At 38.6% G+C, this 18,108-nt stretch overlaps 1 protein-coding gene and 1 long non-coding RNA gene across 14 annotated transcripts in view; both read left to right on the plus strand.

The window, feature by feature from the left end:
• Positions 1-3,946: 3,946 nt before the first annotated feature.
• Positions 3,947-18,108, plus strand: part of LOC127000654 (phosphatidylinositol 3,4,5-trisphosphate 3-phosphatase and dual-specificity protein phosphatase PTEN-like) — a 110,818-nt gene continuing 96,656 nt past the window's right edge. For all 13 annotated transcript variants that reach the window (XR_007754368.1, XR_007754367.1, XR_007754369.1 and 10 more), the window contains exon 1: positions 3,947-4,114. Coding sequence is in view for 10 of the 13 variants with exons in the window: in XM_050864620.1 (XP_050720577.1) it covers positions 4,036-4,114 (79 nt within the window). In the remaining 3 variants the exon portion in view is untranslated. The remainder of the gene's footprint in view (positions 4,115-18,108) is intronic.
• LOC127000658 (uncharacterized) lies at positions 14,435-18,103 on the plus strand. The gene is made up of 3 exons (XR_007754374.1): positions 14,435-14,928; positions 15,178-15,941; positions 16,074-18,103. It is a non-coding gene; the product is annotated as an uncharacterized LOC127000658 (long non-coding RNA).

An 18,108-nucleotide genomic window follows, 5' to 3' on the forward strand; every position in this document is an offset into this window, starting at 1 on the left:
TCGCCGCCCAAGAACACATATTTGACAAGGCTTTCGTAGGAGTTGTGGGCATTTCCAGGAATAGTTTCATGACCCTGGTGGTAGTCTGACCCTTCTTCTGTACCGTGAACCTGAAGAAACACTCATTAGAACCCGACTGACCCCTCTTTGGGCTTTAGAAATAGCTGATGTGAGAAGCGAAAGTGTCTTATAATACTGACCTTAGGGTTGCAATGCTCTCGGGAGTAGGGAAAAAGTTTAGGGAAAAGTATTTTTAGGGCGATTTATGAACGAAAGCAAATTGATAAAAAAAAAAAAGAATGGGCGAATGGGAAATAAACGTGTAAAATGAAAAATAGATACAAAAGAACAAAGAACAAATGCAGGTGGAATAACGAAGCGATAAAAATGACATTACGTACTATATGCTTTAGTGCCGTGGGAATATGTATAGCAGGCAATAGGAAAAATGAATGGAAAGATGCGATATAGACATGTAAAATGAGGAGGAAAGAGAAAAAAAACAATAACAAATGAAGGTGGGCTAACGAAGTGATTCAAAATGGCAAGTGCAATGCTTGAGTGTAGGAATTAAAGAAGTTAAATAAACTTGCTTGCGAGAGCAGCTGAAATAAATGTGTAAAATTATAAAAAAAAGCAAAATAACCATTATACAAAATAAAAGTAGAATAACGAGGAAAATATTAAATTAGAGGGCGGGAAAAGTTTCAATAAGGAAATGTAATTAATTGCATGCGAAGCCGGGCTGGGTATATTAAGTTTAGGGACGCTGCAATAAATGTGTTGAAAAAGGAAGACAGAAAAAAACAAGATAAAAATAAATGTGAAATAAAGAAGAAATTACAATGCTTTCGAATATAAGGAAGAAGTTCCGGAAAATTTGCTTGCTATAGGATATAGGGCTATAGGGAAAAAGGACCGGTGCATTAGATGTGGAAGATGAGAAAATAAACCTAAGGAATAAAAAAAATAAAAACTAATGAAGATTGAATAACGGCATAAACTACAATGCTTTCAATGATAGATAAATAAAAAGTTAAGGAAATTTGCTTGCGCCGGTAGGGAAGAAGTTAGGGAAATTTGCTTGCGAGTGTCAGGAAGAAGTCTAGGGCCGGTGCGTGTGTCTAGGGCGGCGGTGGAGGCATTCACGTGTACCCAGCAACAAGGAGGCGTCAATGGCATAAATATATCTCCCGTGCCTGCTTCCCTCCCTCAGTCTTGCAGGAAAGCTTCGCGGGGGGGGGTGGGGGGGGAAGTGTTGCAATAGAGGGAGTGTTGCAATAAAGACCCAATACAACTACTACTACTAGCTACTACTACTACTACTACTACTACTACTACTACTACTAGCAATAATAATAATAATCGCTCTGAGGCATATAGAAAACAGGAAAAGGAGGAAAACGAAACGAAACGAAGAAATGAATACAGCCACAGAAGACTTAATAATACAAATGAGGGAAAAGAAGAAAATTAAAAGAGGAAAAACAAAAATAAATCCACCAAATAAGATAAAAAGAAATATATGATAACGTACGTGTAGGCTACATGTATATATAAATGAATGAATAAACACACAAACCAGCAAATAAACACCATTCTTGAGCACATAAACAGCCGCTTTCATGGCGTAATGGTTGGCAGGCATAGCTACGGGCTCCGGTTCGATATCCCTTTTGGAGTTTATCAATAAATAAATAGGGTGGTGGTTAATTGTGGTAACCCGAATATCATATACTTCTTGGTACTTATACTATACCCACCACAGGCCAAAGGGACAATGAGAGCGCCCCAAATTTACCCACCACAATATTTAGAGAGACTGGGAAGAGAGGGAAATAGGGAAACGCAGGGATACATCTACCCTTTGTGAATAGAAGAAAAACAAGGGAGAGAAAACAAGGCAAGTCACAGATAACAAAGGAAGAGCTGATGGTAAAGTTTGGTGCATGCATAGGCTATATTGGTGCGCGTGGCTGCGGTGCTCAGATCCGTAGCATTGGCCTAAATAAACAGATATAACACAAGCATATGAACATTAATTACACTATGTATGCACGAAGAAAACCATATAAACAACACCCATTAATATGTTGGTCTTCTCTTTTTGCCTGGGGGTTGGGATGGCATGTTCCTCCCTTCTCCCTTGTTGTTTACCTGCAACAATAAACTATCAATCAATCAATCATCTCTTTTTTATTTTAATTAACTCGAGATTCCCCTCTCTCCTTAATTCCTTCCTCTCCCCTCCTCTTCCCTCTATTTTGCCTCCCTCGTTTATTTTTTTGCCCGTAAAGAAGCAGAGAGAACATAGAATTAGTCTCGATATTGATGAAAGGACTTAAAAAGGAAATAAGGAGTAGGGTAAATAAAGGATCGGATGCAGGGACTAACAAATAAGGGAATACAGGGTTGATTTGACGTTACTAAAAATACCCCTCAAGAAACAAATCTATATATAACAACAAATCAAGATCTCATATGACATGTAAACTCATCATAAACATGTATACAAACCCCTCAAATAAGCAATATATTCTTTAAAACAACACCAAAAGAGACAGAATGTGTTAAGGCACGGGTGTAAATACAATATAGGGATAAATCAACATATCTAAAGAGGAAAATAAAATAAGAAGAAAAAAGGAGGAGGTCCATGAAGGTAAAGAAATAAAGGAATTGAGGGATAAATCGACACTTTTGAAGAGAAAAAGAAGAAAAGCAAGAAAGGACGGAATAAAGATGGGGAAACAAAGAAATCCCGAGGTAATTTAATACTTATAAAGGGGAAATAGAAGTAAAAGAAATAAAAAGGAGTGAAGGGAGAGAAAAAAGGAAATACAGCGATAACTTGATGCTTTTTGAAGAGGAAAGAGAAAACACCAGAAGAAAGAAAGAACACAGGGAAATAAGGGAATGCAGAAAGAAATCGACGTTTAAAAGGGAAAAAGAAGATAGAGAAAAAAAGGAGAAAAGGGAGAAAAAATAGGGAATACAGGGATAAATTGACGGGGAAAAAAAGAAAAAATGCAGAGGGAAGAAAGAAAACCGGGAGATAAGGGTATGCAGAGAGAAATCGACGTTTAAAGTGGAAAAAGTAGATAGAGAAAAAAAAGGAAGGAGTGGAGGAGGGAAAACATGGAAGGTATAGGGATAAAATTATTGACGGGGAAAAAAAGAAGAGAAACAAAAGAGGAAGAAAGGGAGACAGGCCGGAAATAAGGGAATACAGAGAGAAGAAAAAAGAAGGTAGAAAAAAAGAAAGAAAGGAGTGAAGGAGGGAAAAGAAGGAAGGTATAGGGATAAAACTATTAATGGGGAAAAAAAAGAAACAAAAGAGTAAGAAAGGGAGACAGGGAAATGAGGGAATACAGAAAGAAATTGACGCTTAAAGGGAAAAGAAAGAAGATAGAGAAAAAAAGGAAGGTAGGGAAGGTATAGGGATAAAATTATTGACGGGGAAAAATGTAAAGTAACAAAAGAGTAAGAAAGGGAGACAGGGAAATGAGGGAATACAGAAAAAAAATCGACGTTGAAAGTGGAAAAAGAAGATAGAGAGAAAAATAAATTAGTGAATGGAGAAAACAAGGGAATATAGGGATAAATTGACACTTCTTATAGGGGAAAAACAAGATTAACACTAAAGGAAGGAGTGGTGACAGGGAAATAAGGGAACGCAGGAAGAAATCGACGCTTTTAAAGGGGAAAAAAGAACCGAGACCAAAAAAAAAAGTAAAAAACCAGCCAAATAATAACAAATGAGAGTCTGATAACGTGTAAATAAATAAATATCAACACCAACCCACCAAACATGACCTATCACACACCCAACCAGGCAGAAAGGGACCATGAAGGGAGTAAACTAGGGGAAATAAAGGGTGCAGGGATAAATGGTGACGCTTTAAAGGGGAAAAAGAGAGTCAGTTAATGGGGGGGAGGAGGACAGGGGGGGGAGGACACAGACAGCAATGGCTACGGGGTGATGGTGGTGGCTGTGTCTCGCTCTCTCCTCCTTTTTGCCCTTATGTCGGCACCATGAGTAAGGGCATCCGCAACCTGGTGTCCAAGAGGAAAAGAAGGTTCAAGGAAGATGGCTACGACCTCGATCTCAGCTGTATCCTTTGAAATAACGTCAAAATCGGCGGAATATGGCGGTGGCGACCCTGCCTCTCCTCACCTCCACCTTCGTTTAAAGTGAAATTCTAGTGTTTCTGTGACCTCCCGCGTCCATTTATCAGTGTCCATGTGAAGTGCGGGGATCTGTGTGTCCTCTGAGGTGCGTGGGGGTGAAGTGTGTGCCGTGAAGTGCGTTTAAAGGGGATGAGAAGAAGGGTGTGTGTGTGTTTCTGAAGTGTTTGTGAGGGATGTGTTGGTGTACCCTGCTCCCCCTGTTTGTGGCAGGGTCTAGGGCGCTGCCAGGCCCCTCACACACCCCATGGAGACAGGGGAGTGCATTGTGTATTATTAGTATTATTCTGTTTTCCTCTGCTCTGTTTGCCGTCTCCTTGTTTCCCTTTCCGTGGTGTTTTTTCGCTTTTTTTTCTTTCATTTTTGTTCTGCCTGTTCTGTCTTTTCGTGTTCTCCCTTCCTTTCTTTTTATCCTCCTCCTCCTCTTCCTTCTCCGTTTGTATTTCTGTTTTCCCTCTCCTTGTTTCCCTTTCCGTGGTGTTTTTTTCGTTTTTTTCTCGTTCTCGTTTTTGTTTTGCTTGTTTTGTCTTCTCTTTTTCTCCCTTCCTTTCTTTTTATCCTCCTCCTCCTCTTCCTTCTCCGTTCGTATTTCTGTTTTCCCTCTCCTTGTTTCCCTTTCCGTGATGTTTTTTTTGCTATTTTTTCTCATTCTCATTTTTTTTCTGCTTGCTTTGTCTTCACTTTTTGTTTTCTCCCTTCCTTTCTTCTTATCCTCCTCCTCCTCCTCTTATTCATTCTCCGTTCGTATTTTTGTTTTCCCTCTCCTTGTTTCCCTCTCCGTGCTGTTTTTTTGCTTTTTTTTTTCATTCTCGTTTTTGTTCTTGTTCTGTCTTCTCTTTTCGTGTTCTCCCTTCCTTTCTTTTTATCCTCCTCCTCCTCTTCCTTCTCCGTTCGTATTTCTGTTTTCCCTCTCCTTGTTTCCCTTTCCGTGGTGTTTTTTTCGCTATTTTTTCTCGCTCATTTTTGTTCTGCTTGTTCTGTCTTCTCTTTTTGCTTTCTTTCTTCTTTTCTTTTTATCCTCCTCCTCCTCTTCCTTCTCCGTTCGTATTTCTGTTTTCCCTTTCCTTGTTTCCCTTTTCGTGGTGTTTTTCGCTTTTTTTTTCTCTTGTTCTCGTTTTTGTTGTCTTCTCTTTTCGTTTTCTTCCTTCCTTTCTTTTTATCCTCCTCCTCCTCCTCTTCCTCCTCCGTTCTTATTTCTGTTTCCTGGTATTCTCATTTAAACTGTCATGCCCCTGTCTTTTTTTCTTCTTCCCTCCTTTCTTCTCTCTTCCCCCTCCTCTTCTTATTCCTGTTGTCCTGTATTCTCTTATTCTTTCATATTTTCTTTTTCTATTGCTATGTTTTCCTATATCTTTCCCTCCCTCCTTTCTCCCTCTTCCTTCTCTTGCTACCTTATTTTTATTTTCCTGTATTATTTTATTTTGTCTTTTATGGTGTTGCTTTCTTGTCCTATTTTGCTTCTCTCCTTCTGTCTCCTTTTCTCACATTCTCTCATAATGGAGTCTGTAAGATGTCAGTTGGCTTGCATAGGTTATGTTATGTTAGGTTATGTCATCCATGAATTCATCTAACCATTTCTTCAGTGAATCTATCATATTGACACTCACCATATAACTGCCAAGCCTGCTCATCTCTTCCACCACTCTATCAGAAAACCAGTTCTTGCCCATGTCTGTTGAATCAGAATTTATGTATCTTAAACCCATTGCTATGTGTCCTACCTGGCTCTCTTACCACTCTAACATAATTAATATCCCTCTTATTAAAGCCCTTCATCTATGTGTAAACTTTACTCGTCTCCACACACTCTTTGCTTTTCCAGTTAATGAAAATATAAATGTTTAAGCTATCCTTCTTTAGAAAATTTTCAACCCATTAGTAATTTTTGTTATTCCCCTTTGCACGGATTCTAACATTCTGATGAGAAGACCAGAACTGTACTCTATAATTGAGATGAGTTTTTCTAATCGTAAACGTAGCTTGAGGATGACATAAACACTTCTACTGCATACACTTCTTGCAGTGAAACCCAGTGTCCTGTTTCCTTCTCTCCTTCTTTCATGTTTTTTTTTTATCTTCTGTTCTCTGGTTTATCTCATCCTTTCCCAACATGATTTAAGCTCTTCGTCATGTGCTATTTCTTCTCCATCCCCTCCTCATTTTCCTCCTCCCCCTTCTCTCCTCCCACCTACCGTATATATTTTACTATTTGTCTATATCTCCAATGCTCTGTTCTTTAACCCAGTAGCTGCGGGGATCATGTTTCTTAAAGGCCCCTCTAAGCTAGAATAATAAAAAAATCATCACTCATGCAAACCATTTCATAATATATATCAACGCATTTGTGATCAGTTTATGCATCATTTATTTTTGGGGTTTATATCATGGCAAAAATTTGGCCCGTTGCTGGTACATGGTAAAGCCACAAATTTGGCCCGTCGCTGGTACCAGGTTAATGGAAACTTCACTCAAGGGGATGGTGATGATAGAAGCATCTCCATCTTTCTCTGCTTTGACACTCCCTCTTGGTACACTCAATTTCTCGCCAGCCAACTCTTTCTCTTTAATATTCGTCCACTCTTTTGATCCATTTCACTGGTGGTCTCCCCTTGACACCCCTCCCTCACCCTGCCTTTACATATATACTCTCTTCACAATATCATCCTCATTCATTCTCATCACATGTCCACACCATCTCAGAACACCATACTTCACTCATTCAGGCACTCCACAATCCATACACTTCATTGTTTCAACCATACCAAGCCTCTATACATTGTTTTATTATGTTTCTCCATCCCACCGTGACACCCCTGTTGCACCTCTTATGTATCTCATTTCCAGTGCGTCTGATCCGTTTCAATGTAGTTTTTTTGGGGTAGCCTTTGCAGTGATCCCCCTGATGTATTTCTTTTCACATTGACTTGTTGCTGGCCTCCTTTTCACAGTCTTTTACATTTTTTTCTCTGGTCTATCTTTTCACTTTCACCTTCTTAGATATATTTGCACATACACTTTATTTTTAGACTGGTGTATTCGTGATTGCTGCGCTACATACTACATTAATATATTTGGTGCATGTGACAGAGTTGGGAGGGTAATGCTGGTTCTTCTTTACCCACATGCTCATACTTTTTCCTTTCATAACTCCAAAGCATCTGTCTGCCCTTCACTGCTCTCTCCACCCTTCTCTTACAATGCACCTGTCTGCCCTTTACTGCTCTCCCCCTCCCACTCCTCTTCATGCTGACATAGACCTGTCCCAAAGTACTTAAACTCAGTTACTTCCTCCATCTTCTTTTCCAGCCAGATCTTACACTCTTGTTCTCTTTGCCCTAACTGTATGGTTATGTGCTTTTGTCCATAACCTTAGTCTTGTCAACATTTATTTTCAACTTTCTCCACCTACGCATCCTGTCAGATTCATCTACTAGTCTGTGCAGCATCCTCTCGCTTACTGCCAACACTAGGGTAATGTCTGCAAGTAGACCTGCTACCAAAGACTTCTTCGTGCCTCTCATTTTCACCCTTGGGTCTAAGAACGGCACTCTTTGACGCTTCTGGCTCTCACATCAACTATTTCCAAAGGCTGAAAAGGAGACCAGTCAGGTTCTAATGAGTGTTTTTGTAAGTTCATGGTATAAAAAACTCCTATGAAAGCCTTGTTAAATATGTGTGTTTTCTGGAATGTTTAATAAGGGCTCAATTCTCTTATTCTGGCTTTCATTTTTCTTATACAATGTTCCATGTAAACTATAAACAGCTATGGTGACATCATGCACCTTTGTCTCATGCCCACACCAACACCAACACCAAAGCTCTCACTCAGCTCCCTATTCACACGCACTGAGGCAATCACATCCTTGTCAAAATACCTCCTTCCTTCTATTCTTATTCCTATTTTCCTGTGTTCCCTGTTTTGTTTATTCCCTTTTTCTTCCCTTTTTTTCCCTTCAAAGTATAGTTTATTTAATCTTATATTCGGCGCCGCATGACCCTGCAGTTGCGGCCAAGACCAAATCCCCCAATAATCTAATCTAATCCCTTTTTTTCCCCTTGTTTTCGGTTTCATTATGCCATTATCTCCTTCCTTCCTCTCCTCTCTCTCTTCCTTCTCTTTATTTCCTACTTTTCCATGTCCTCTGTTTAATTTCTTCCATTTTTCCCTTTTTTTGTGGTTTTGTCTTGTGCATCATTTCCTCTCCTTCCTTCCACTCTTCTCCCTCCTGTCCTGTAATATTGCTATCATTCAGGGTTTTCTCATTTTCTGTGTTTTTTTGCTATTTCATCTTGTGTGTCCATTGTCCCATCTCTTCTCTTTCCATTTCTTCGCCTCCATTTCTTCACCTGCTCCTCCTCTTTCTCCTCCTCCCTTCTTATTCTTGTTTTCCTGCATTGTATTTTTTGGTGTCTGCTTTTTTTATTGTGTATTTTACTGTCTGCTTCTTTCCCTCTTCCCCTTTTTCACTCTATGCCCTTTTGTTTATTTCTCTCCCTCAGTCATTCTTTTCTCCTTTTCCCTCTTTTGCTTCTCTTCCTTCACATGTTCATCATCAGCCATTTCTGGTCCACTTCATGACAAAGTCCTTTTCCAACATTCTCCACCTGTCTCGTGGTGTGTACTTAACCCTGGAACCCCATCGCTGTTTTTGAGGAACATGAACCACATCGCCGGGAGAATTTTACCCGGTTTTGAAAAATAAAAAAAAAATAGTAGTTTTCAATTAAGGTTTATTACAAGTTTTACAGTGAAAAAGGAACTCTTAAACTATAGATTATAAACTTATAAACTTAAATTGTACTTTATTTTAATATTGATATTGACCTTAATAAGGAATAACCTAAATTTGACTAAATTTGAAAAAGTGTTTAGAAAAAAAATTCCAAAAAAAAAGTACTGCAGCTGGTGACTTCTCCTTTGGTACACTAGTTACTAGGTAGTTGGCCCCTCGCCTCAGTCAGTTGCAGCCCACTACTGCCACAGGTAACTGTATGGGATGCACGCGAAAAGTGGCTATATTTTTTTTGTGATTTATATATATATATATATATATATTTTCCAGAGCTGATAATGACTTTTTTCAACATGGAATGATGAAATACAATAAAAAATTGTCTTCCACATCACTTTCAATATCTCTAAATTCTTCCAGGTCATCAACACACTCACTATCTGAGCTATCATTTACTGAGAGGAAACCAGATTTGTTCATCGTCTCCACAAGTTCCTCCTCAGTCAGCACTTTGCCTCGGGCAGCCATATTTTCTGTTTATCTGTAATAATTACTAAATATCTGAAAAGAAACACACGTAAGATATCACTAATAGTTACAGGTAAACACATCGTCGGGAGAATTTCACCCGGGTAAAATGTCTAACGTTCACCACATCGTCGGGAGAAATTCTCCCGAAATAACGGTTTTCCCCTCGCCGTGGAAAATTCCAGGCGCGGGCGCACACCCACCCTTCACGATGTCTCACACAACCCTGCGGGTACACAGGCGGCCAGCTGGTTCCCGCGCTTTCTTCATATTTAACTACGTAGTAACCTAGGAGAGTCGGGAGAAAATCACCCGGCAATGTGGTTCTAGGGTTAATCCTGCTCTGGCAAGTGGTTTAATTCCATCCCTCCACCTAGTCCTCTTTGCCCTGTCTTCTACAACACCTGGGTTGCTGCTCTATTGATCTCATTGTTCATCTGTTCTACACATTGTTATCAGATCTATACATGATGTGACCTGCCCGAGCCATACTCGTCTTCAAAATATCATCAACCTTTGTCTGTCCTCTAATCCATGATATGATCCTCAACCTTTGCCTGTTTTCTGATCCATGACATGATGCTTGCCTCCTGTCTCACTGTTTTAACCAAGATTTTTCTCCATTTCTCTCTTTTCACTTCTTAGCTTTCTCTCAAAATATTTTTTGAGGTACCAGATTTCTGGACCTTATATTAGAGTGAGCCATGAAGTCTGTTACAGGGCTTACATTGCCATTACTGTAGTCCAGTGACTTCAGCTGGATCTTCAGCTCCTAGCCAAGTTAGGACATTGCTTATTAGCTATTGGTGGGTTTGGTGTCTGTTGCCTAACACACTGGGCTAGGTTCATATTCATATATCTTAGCTTAGCTCATCTGTTAAACTGTTACACAAAATTGGTAAATTTTGTTGACCTCATCAGATTAGGCAATGATTGTACAACTATAACACAATTTAAAAAATTGGTAGGGTAAAAAAAATGGTTAATTACAGTAAGTAGAAGTCAGAAAATAACATTTCATGTTTATACCACTTTTCCTTATTATTGTTATTTGCAGCAATTATGGAATCAGTTTTAGAATAAAACCTTGTTTCTCAAGTCTCCCAGAATACCAGTGTTTTCAGATTTTAGATAAAGTGAGGCATAAGAGGAGACATGGGAAGATGGAAAGAGTGGTACAAATATTATATATTATTCTCTGACTAATGTTCTCCATAATTACTATCCTACTTTTTCAGTAACATTGAGTTTTGAAATTTGTTACCGTTGTACAATCACTCCTTAATCCAGTGATGGCAAAAAAACTTTACCTCTTGTGTAACAGATGAGCTAAATAAATATGAATATTTTCTAAGCCTAGCCATGCAATTGTGCTGGGTGACAGATGCCAGACACCCTGCCTGCCAACAAGCACTCAGCACCGCCCTTACTCACTCAGCTAGAGGTCCAGCCACTGCCAGAAGGGATACAGCATGAGTGCTGGAACTCTGATTTTGATCTGTTATATTACTTATATTATTACTCTAGTTGTATCTGTTCCTCTAAGAGTCTGTAGTAGAAAAATGATGCTATTATCTTTTACTAATATATTTTTTTATTACTATTTATATTAGGTACAGAAGAAACTTGTAAAGGGTCAATATGAAAATTAATGGTAATAGATGGAAAAATAGATACAAATTTCAAGTAGGTGTAATAGTTCTAGTATTAGTACCCTTGTAACAGACTTCAAGACTGAACCTTGGACTGACAGGATACACTGACTGTACCCCTTTCATTAGGCTTAGTGGCAGGAAGCTCTTCACAGTACTACCATGTTTACCAAAAGTGCTCCAGCTCATTCCCTTCCTCTTTATGATTCATTTTTCTTTGGGCTTGGTCTTCACTTATTGTTTGTCCTAGGGTTGTGTATTTCTCTAACATTGCAGCACCCAAGTCACATACGTATTTAACAAGGCTTTCATAAGAGTTTGGGGCATTTCCATGGGTAGTTTTATGACCTGGTGGTAGTATGACTCTTCTTCTGTACCATGAACCTAAAAAGATACTCATTGCAACCCAATTGTCACCTTTTTTGTCCAGCTAACTGATTATTTATTCAGCATTACCTTGGTTATCTTCATCTTCACACCTGCTTATAATCTTTGTGGAATTCTTGAATCATTTCCTGTAAATTTTCCATAGAATCATTTAGTACCACTTAAGTCATCTGTGAATCTATGGTCTATCTTGATTCTTGTATTTTCCTGGTCTTATTTTTTAGATATTAGATACCTGATTCTCTCTCTCTCTCTCTCTCTCTCTCTCTCTCTCTCTCTCTCTCTCTCTCTCTCTCTCTCTCTCTCTCTCTCTCTCTCTCTCTCTCTCTCTCTCTGTGCTCATGTCTTTCTCTCTTTCCTCCTCCTTTCCTCCTCAATTTCTATTACATATTATTATTATTATTATTATTATTGGTGTTGTGTTTCCCCGGTTTTGTTTAATTTGATCTTTGCTTCTATGTTCATTTATTTCCCTCTTCTCTCTTCCTTCTTTTCCTCCTTTCTTTCCATTTCCTCCTCCTCCTCCTCCTCCTCCTCCTCCTCCTTTCTCTCTCCATTTCCTTCTCCTCATTTTCCATTTCCTCCTCCTCCTCCTCCTCCTTTCTCTCTCCATTTCCTCCTCCTCCTCATTTTCCATTTCCTCCTCCTCGTCCTCCTTTCTCTCCATTTCCTCCTCCTCCTCCTCCTCCTTTCTTTCTCCATTTCCTCCTCCTCATTTCCCATTTCCTCCTCCTCCTCCTCCTCCTCGTGACCTTTCTAGAGGCTTGGTGTCACTTAAACGCTTGTCCTTTCCTAAATGTTTGCCTTCCTGTCTTTTCTCAAACATTTTACTTCCTCTCTTATTGGCTGTTTTATCTTCCATCTTTATTTTTTCTTGTTCTAGTTCTTCTTGTTCTTGGTCTTTTTTTCTTTATTTTCTTTCTTTATTTTTTCCTCCTATTCCTCTTTTCTTCTTCTTCTTCTTCTTTGCCTTCCTGTCTTTTCTCAAATGTTTTAATTCCTCTCTTGTTGGCCTTTTTATCTTTTATCTTTATCTTGTTTCTATGTCACCAAGTTTTGCTTCTATTGTCAACTTTACACTTGAACACTTTTTTTCCTCCTTGTAATTCTTCTTCTTGTTGTTCTTCTTGTTCTTGTTTTTCTTGCTCTTGTTCTTCTTGTTCTTGTTCTTCCTGTTATTTTTCTTGTTTTTGTTCTTGTTCTTCTTATTCTTGTTCCTGTTCTTCTGTTCTTGTTCTTCTTGTTTCTGTTCTTATTTTTGTTCCTGTTCTTGTTTTTATTCTTGTTCCTGTTCTTCTTGTTCTTTTTTTTCTTCTTCCTGTTCTTGTTCTCATTCTCCTTTTCTTCTTTCCCTTCTTTATTTCTTTTTTCCTCTCCTTATTCCTCTTTTCTCTTCTTTTTCTTCTTCTCTTTCTTTCTTCTTCTCTTTCTTTCTTCTTCTCTTTCTTCTTCTTCTCTTTCTTCTTCTTCTCTTTCTTCTTCTTCTCTTTCTTCTCATTCTTCTTCTTCTCTTTCTTCTTCTCATTCTTCTTCTTCTCTTTCTTCTTCTCATTCTTCTTCTTCTCTTTCTTCTTCTTCTTCTCTTTCTTCTTCTCATTCTTCTTCTTCTCTTTCTTCTTCTTCTCATTCTTCTTCTTCTCTTTCTTCTTCTTTTCTTTCTTCTTCTCATTCTTCTTCTTCTCTTTCTTCTTCTCATTCTTCTTCTTCTCATTCTTCTTCTTCTCTTTCTTCTTCTTCTCTTTCTTCTTCTTCTCTTTCTTCTTCTTCTCTTTCTTCTTCTTCTCTTTCTTCTTCTCATTCTTCTTCTTCTCTTTCTTCTTCTTCTCTTTCTTCTTCTCTTTCTTCTTCTTCTCTTTCTTCTTCTTCTCTTTCTTCTTCTCTTTCTTCTTCTTCTCTTTCTTCTTCTTCTTCTCTTTCTTCTTCTTCTCTTTCTTCTTCTTCTCTTTCTTCTTCTTCTTCTCTTTCTTCTTTTGCTTCTCTTTCTTCTTCTCTTTCTTCTTCTTCTCTTTCTTCTTTTGCTTCTCTTTCTTCTTCTTCTCTTTCTTCTTCTCATTCTTCTTTTGCTTCTCTTTCTTCTTCTTCTCTTTCTTCTTTTGCTTCTCTTTCTTCTCATTCTTCTTCTCTTTCTTCTTCTTCTCTTTCTTCTTCTTCTCTTTCTTCTTTTGCTTCTCTTTCTTCTTCTCATTCTTCTTCTCTTTCTTCTTCTTCTCTTTCTTCTTCTTCTCATTCTTCTTCTTCTCTTTCTTCTTCTTCTCTTTCTTCTTCTTCTCTTTCTTCTTCTTCTCATTCTTCTTCTTCTCTTTCTTCTTCTTCTCTTTCTTCTTCTCATTCTTCTTCTTCTCTTTCTTCTTCTTCTCTTTCTTCTTCTTCTCTTTCTTCTTCTTCTCTTCTTCTTCTCATTCTTCTTCTTCTCTTTCTTCTTCTTCTCTTTCTTCTTCTTCTCTTTCTTCTTCTTCTCATTCTTCTTCTCTTTCTTCTTCCTCTCTTCTTCTTCTCTTTCTTCTTCTTCTCTTTCTTCTTTTCTTTCTTCTTCTTCTCTTTCTTCTTCTCTTTCTTCTTCTCTTTCTTCTTCTCTTTCTTCTTCTCTTTCTTCTTCTCTTTCTTCTTCTCTTTCTTCTTCTCTTTCTTCTTCTTCTCTTTCTTCTCTTCCTTCTTCTCTTTCTTCTTCTTCTTCTCTTTCTTTTTCGTCTCTTTCTTCTTCTTCTCTTTCTTCTTCTCATTCTTCTTCTTCTCTTTCTTCTTCTTCTCTTTCTTCTTCTTCTCTTTCTTCTTCTTCTCTTTCTTCTTCTCATTCTTCTTCTTCTCTTTCTTCTTCTTCTCTTTCTTCTTCTTCTTCTTCTTCTCATTCTTCTTCTTTCTTCTTCTCTTTCTTCTTCTCTTTCTTTTTCTTCTCTTTCTTTTTCTTCTCTTTCTTCTTCTTTTTTTTCTTATTCTTCTCCTTCTTTTCCTTCTTCTTCATTTCACCATTTAGTTATTAAGTTAGGGTAAATCAGGTTACATTATTTGGCATTGTTTGGATAATCTAAAGTATTGTTTCTCTTATACTCTTGATCCATAGTGCTAGTAAGCTTTCTTAATGGGGTGTAGTTCTCTGCCCCAGCCTGTTAGTGCCATGGGCGTATTTTTTTTATAGTGGCGCCAAGTATTTATTAATGGCGCCAATGGTAAGGGTGATGAGGTTAGGTTGGTACTCGTAATTTTAAGGTTATTTGGCAGAATTATATTGTTTAAAATGGTTAGGCTAGGTTACTTTATGCAGTGAGGTTAGGGAGATAGACTGTTGGGTTTGGTTGGGTACTTTACCAGATGAGGTTGGGTTACTCTGGGTAGGGTTACATTATATGGGTCAATTTATTCTACATAGTGGGTTAGGTTAATACAGATGGTAGGGTTAGGTCACTTTACATGGTGGGGTCAGTTTATCTTATATGGTGGGTTAGGTTAGTGCAGATGGTAGGGTTAGGTCACTTTACATGGTGGGATCAGTTTATGTTATATGGTGGGTTAGGTTAGTGCAGATGGTAGGGTTAGGTCACTTTACATGGTGGGGTCAGTTTATCTTATATGGTGGGTTAGGTTAGTGCAGATGGTAGGGTTAGGTCACTTTACATGGTGGGGTCAGTTTATTTTACATGGTGGATTAGGTTAAGACACATGGTGGGGTCAGTTTATCTTATATGGTGGGTTAGGTTAGTGCAGATGGTAGGGTTAGGTCACTTTATGTTATATGGTGGGTTAGGTTAGTGCAGATGGTAGGGTTAGGTCACTTTACATGGTGGGGTCAGTTTATTTTGCATGGTGGATTAGGTTAAGACACATGGTGGGGTCAGTTTATTTTACATGGTGGGTTAGGTCAATGCAGATGGTAGGGTTAGTTTATCTTATATGGTGGGTTAGGTAATGCAGATGGTAGGGATGGAGGTGAAGAGGGATTTGATAAATACAGTAATAGTACCCTCACTCACACATGCAAGCAAAACATGGGCCTGGAATGAAACTCAGAGGTCTAGAGTGCAGGCAGTGGAAATGAGTTATTTGAGGAGTGCTTGTGGTGTGAGTAGAATGGACAGAATGAGTAATGAAAGTGTGTATGAGCGTTTTGGAATGTGTCATGGGGGTGAAGGGAAGAAGTGTGGAGTCGTGGAAGAAGTGAAGCGACAGAGTTTAAAGTGGTTTGGCCACATGGGGCGAATGGAGGAGAGTAGGATGACCAGGAGGGTGTATGTGAGTGAGATAGAGGGAGGGAATGTTAGAGGACAACCTCCAGTGAAATGGAGAGATAGGGTGCTGGAGTACGTTAGGGAGAGGGGGGAAAGATCAGTGGGAAACTTTGAGCAGGCAAGGAGGGAGTGTATGAATAGAGAGAGATGGAAACTCTTCTGCCGTGGCCATCCCCTGGTGGGAGCTCCTAGGAGTTGGCGTCGATGAGATGATGATGATATGGTAGGGTTAGGTCATTACATGGTGGGGTCAGTTTATTTTACATGGTGTGTTAGGTTAATCTGCATGGTAGGGTTAGGTCATTACATGGTGGGGTCAGTTTATTTTACATGGTAGGTTAGGTCACTCTGCATGGTAGGGTTAGGTCATTACATGGTGGGGTCAGTTTATTTTACATGGTGTGTTAGGTTACTCCGCATGGTAGGGTTAGGTCATTACATTGTGGGGTCAGTTTATTTTACATGGTAGGTTAGTACAGTTAATACAGATGGTAGTGTTATGCCACTTTACATGGTGGGATTTATTTATTTTACATGGTTGTTTAGGCTAATATGGATGGTAAGGCTAGGTCACTAAAAGGTGGGGTTAGGTTATCTTGTTTTACATTCTGGGGGAAGGTTACTTTCATGGTGTGGCTGAAAGGTAAACTTGGGGCTATCAAAACACCTCTCCATCTGAAGCTGACCTCTCCTGACCTCTCATTTCTATTTTCTTTTACAGGGACAGTACTTAGCAGGCATATTTTTATTTTTTGCCCTTGACTTCACTTCCTAAAAAAGAACCCTACTTCTATTATTACCACTGCTACGGTACTATGGTTGTGTGTGGTTTTGGTGCTCATCTCTGCTGCGTTGCTATGGGTGGTTAGTGGAAAATCAAACTAGGCCTTATCACATCAATTATTGGATTTCCTTGACACCAGGGTCCTTATCAGATGAATTACTTGATCCCCTTGAAGCCATGCCAGTTGAAGCTCCAAGGTGGTGTGTCAAGCGAGGGTGGGCAGAGGAAGTGATTAAAGAAAAGATGTGAAAAGATAAGGTTGTTGTGCAGAGACAATATCCTGGACTGTGTTTTGTATAATTCTGGTCCTTTTACTCTGAATTCATATACTTGTAGCTTCTTCCCTAATCCCTTTTATATAGTCCAGTCCCAACATCACTTCTCTTCCTCTTCAGGTTTATGATTTAGTTCTTAATCTTTTTGTGTCTGATTCTAGTATATAATGAACACCGCACTGGTATACCTCTACATCATACATTGCTAAACTACTTTACTACTGCTACTACTACTATTACTACTATAGTCTGTTTCATTCCGTCTGGCCACCAACAAAGCGGGAATTTTGATGTATGTGGCACCTGCGCATTTCTAGTTCGTGTATGCGTGAAAATCAACTGTTGTGATAGACATTCAAGCTTATTTTTCAATAATAATTTGAATATTTACGTATACAAAAAACAACTCTGTCGTTTGCATCGATAATCTAAAATACAAGCACGCGAAAATACAAGATTGTATCAAATAACATAATCACATCATGCTCGAACGATCTGTGTTTTTTCAAATTCTTTGATTGATAGCTCATTTCATATATATTAAAAGACATCTGGCTCTGCATGTGCAAATAAAGGTTATCTTAATAATTTACTGCATGTAAATAATGATTAATAACATAAATAACATGAAAGAGTATAACTGTTGAATGCGATGCTAGGCTATTTCGAATATTAGGCTACCCATGTTATTTACATGCAACACGTTAAAATGCCTTATGTATAGACACTTGCAGAGTCGTATGTCACTTAATTTATGTAGCCTTTACCTGAATGAGATGAAATATGAGTATCTGAAAGGCTATAGAACATTCGAGTATGATCAGACTATACTGTTTGATAAACAAGTTCCTTCGTGTGCTTGTATGGTAATTATCGATGAAAATCTTCAGTGTGCGGTTCATATACGATGGCTTGAGGGTTTTTATATACACAAACATTTAAATATATCACTGAAAATATAAATTTGATCTTCACGCAATCACGAACTCACAATGCGCAGGTGCCACATCTACGTTCGCGAGTGGACAGACGGAATGAAATGGACTATACGACTACTACTACTACTATTGGGGCTATCCAAACACCTCTGTCAGAAATGACCTCTCTTCTGGCCTGTTATTATTTTTTTTTTATAGGAGCAGTACTTTACAGGCTTTTTTCTTTCTACCCATGAACTGCTTCCTCTACTAAAATACTGCTACTACAACTACTACTGTAATACTATTACTACTGTTATTCCTTCACCCTAAATAATACTGCTACTACTACTACTAATAATAATAATCCCCAAATTGTGAACCGATATATTCCTTAACTCGAGCTGCCTCCACCGCCACCGCC

The sequence above is a fragment of the Eriocheir sinensis genome, chromosome 19 (assembly GCF_024679095.1).
Source record: "Eriocheir sinensis breed Jianghai 21 chromosome 19, ASM2467909v1, whole genome shotgun sequence".
NCBI classification, from domain to species: Eukaryota; Metazoa; Arthropoda; class Malacostraca; order Decapoda; family Varunidae; genus Eriocheir; species Eriocheir sinensis.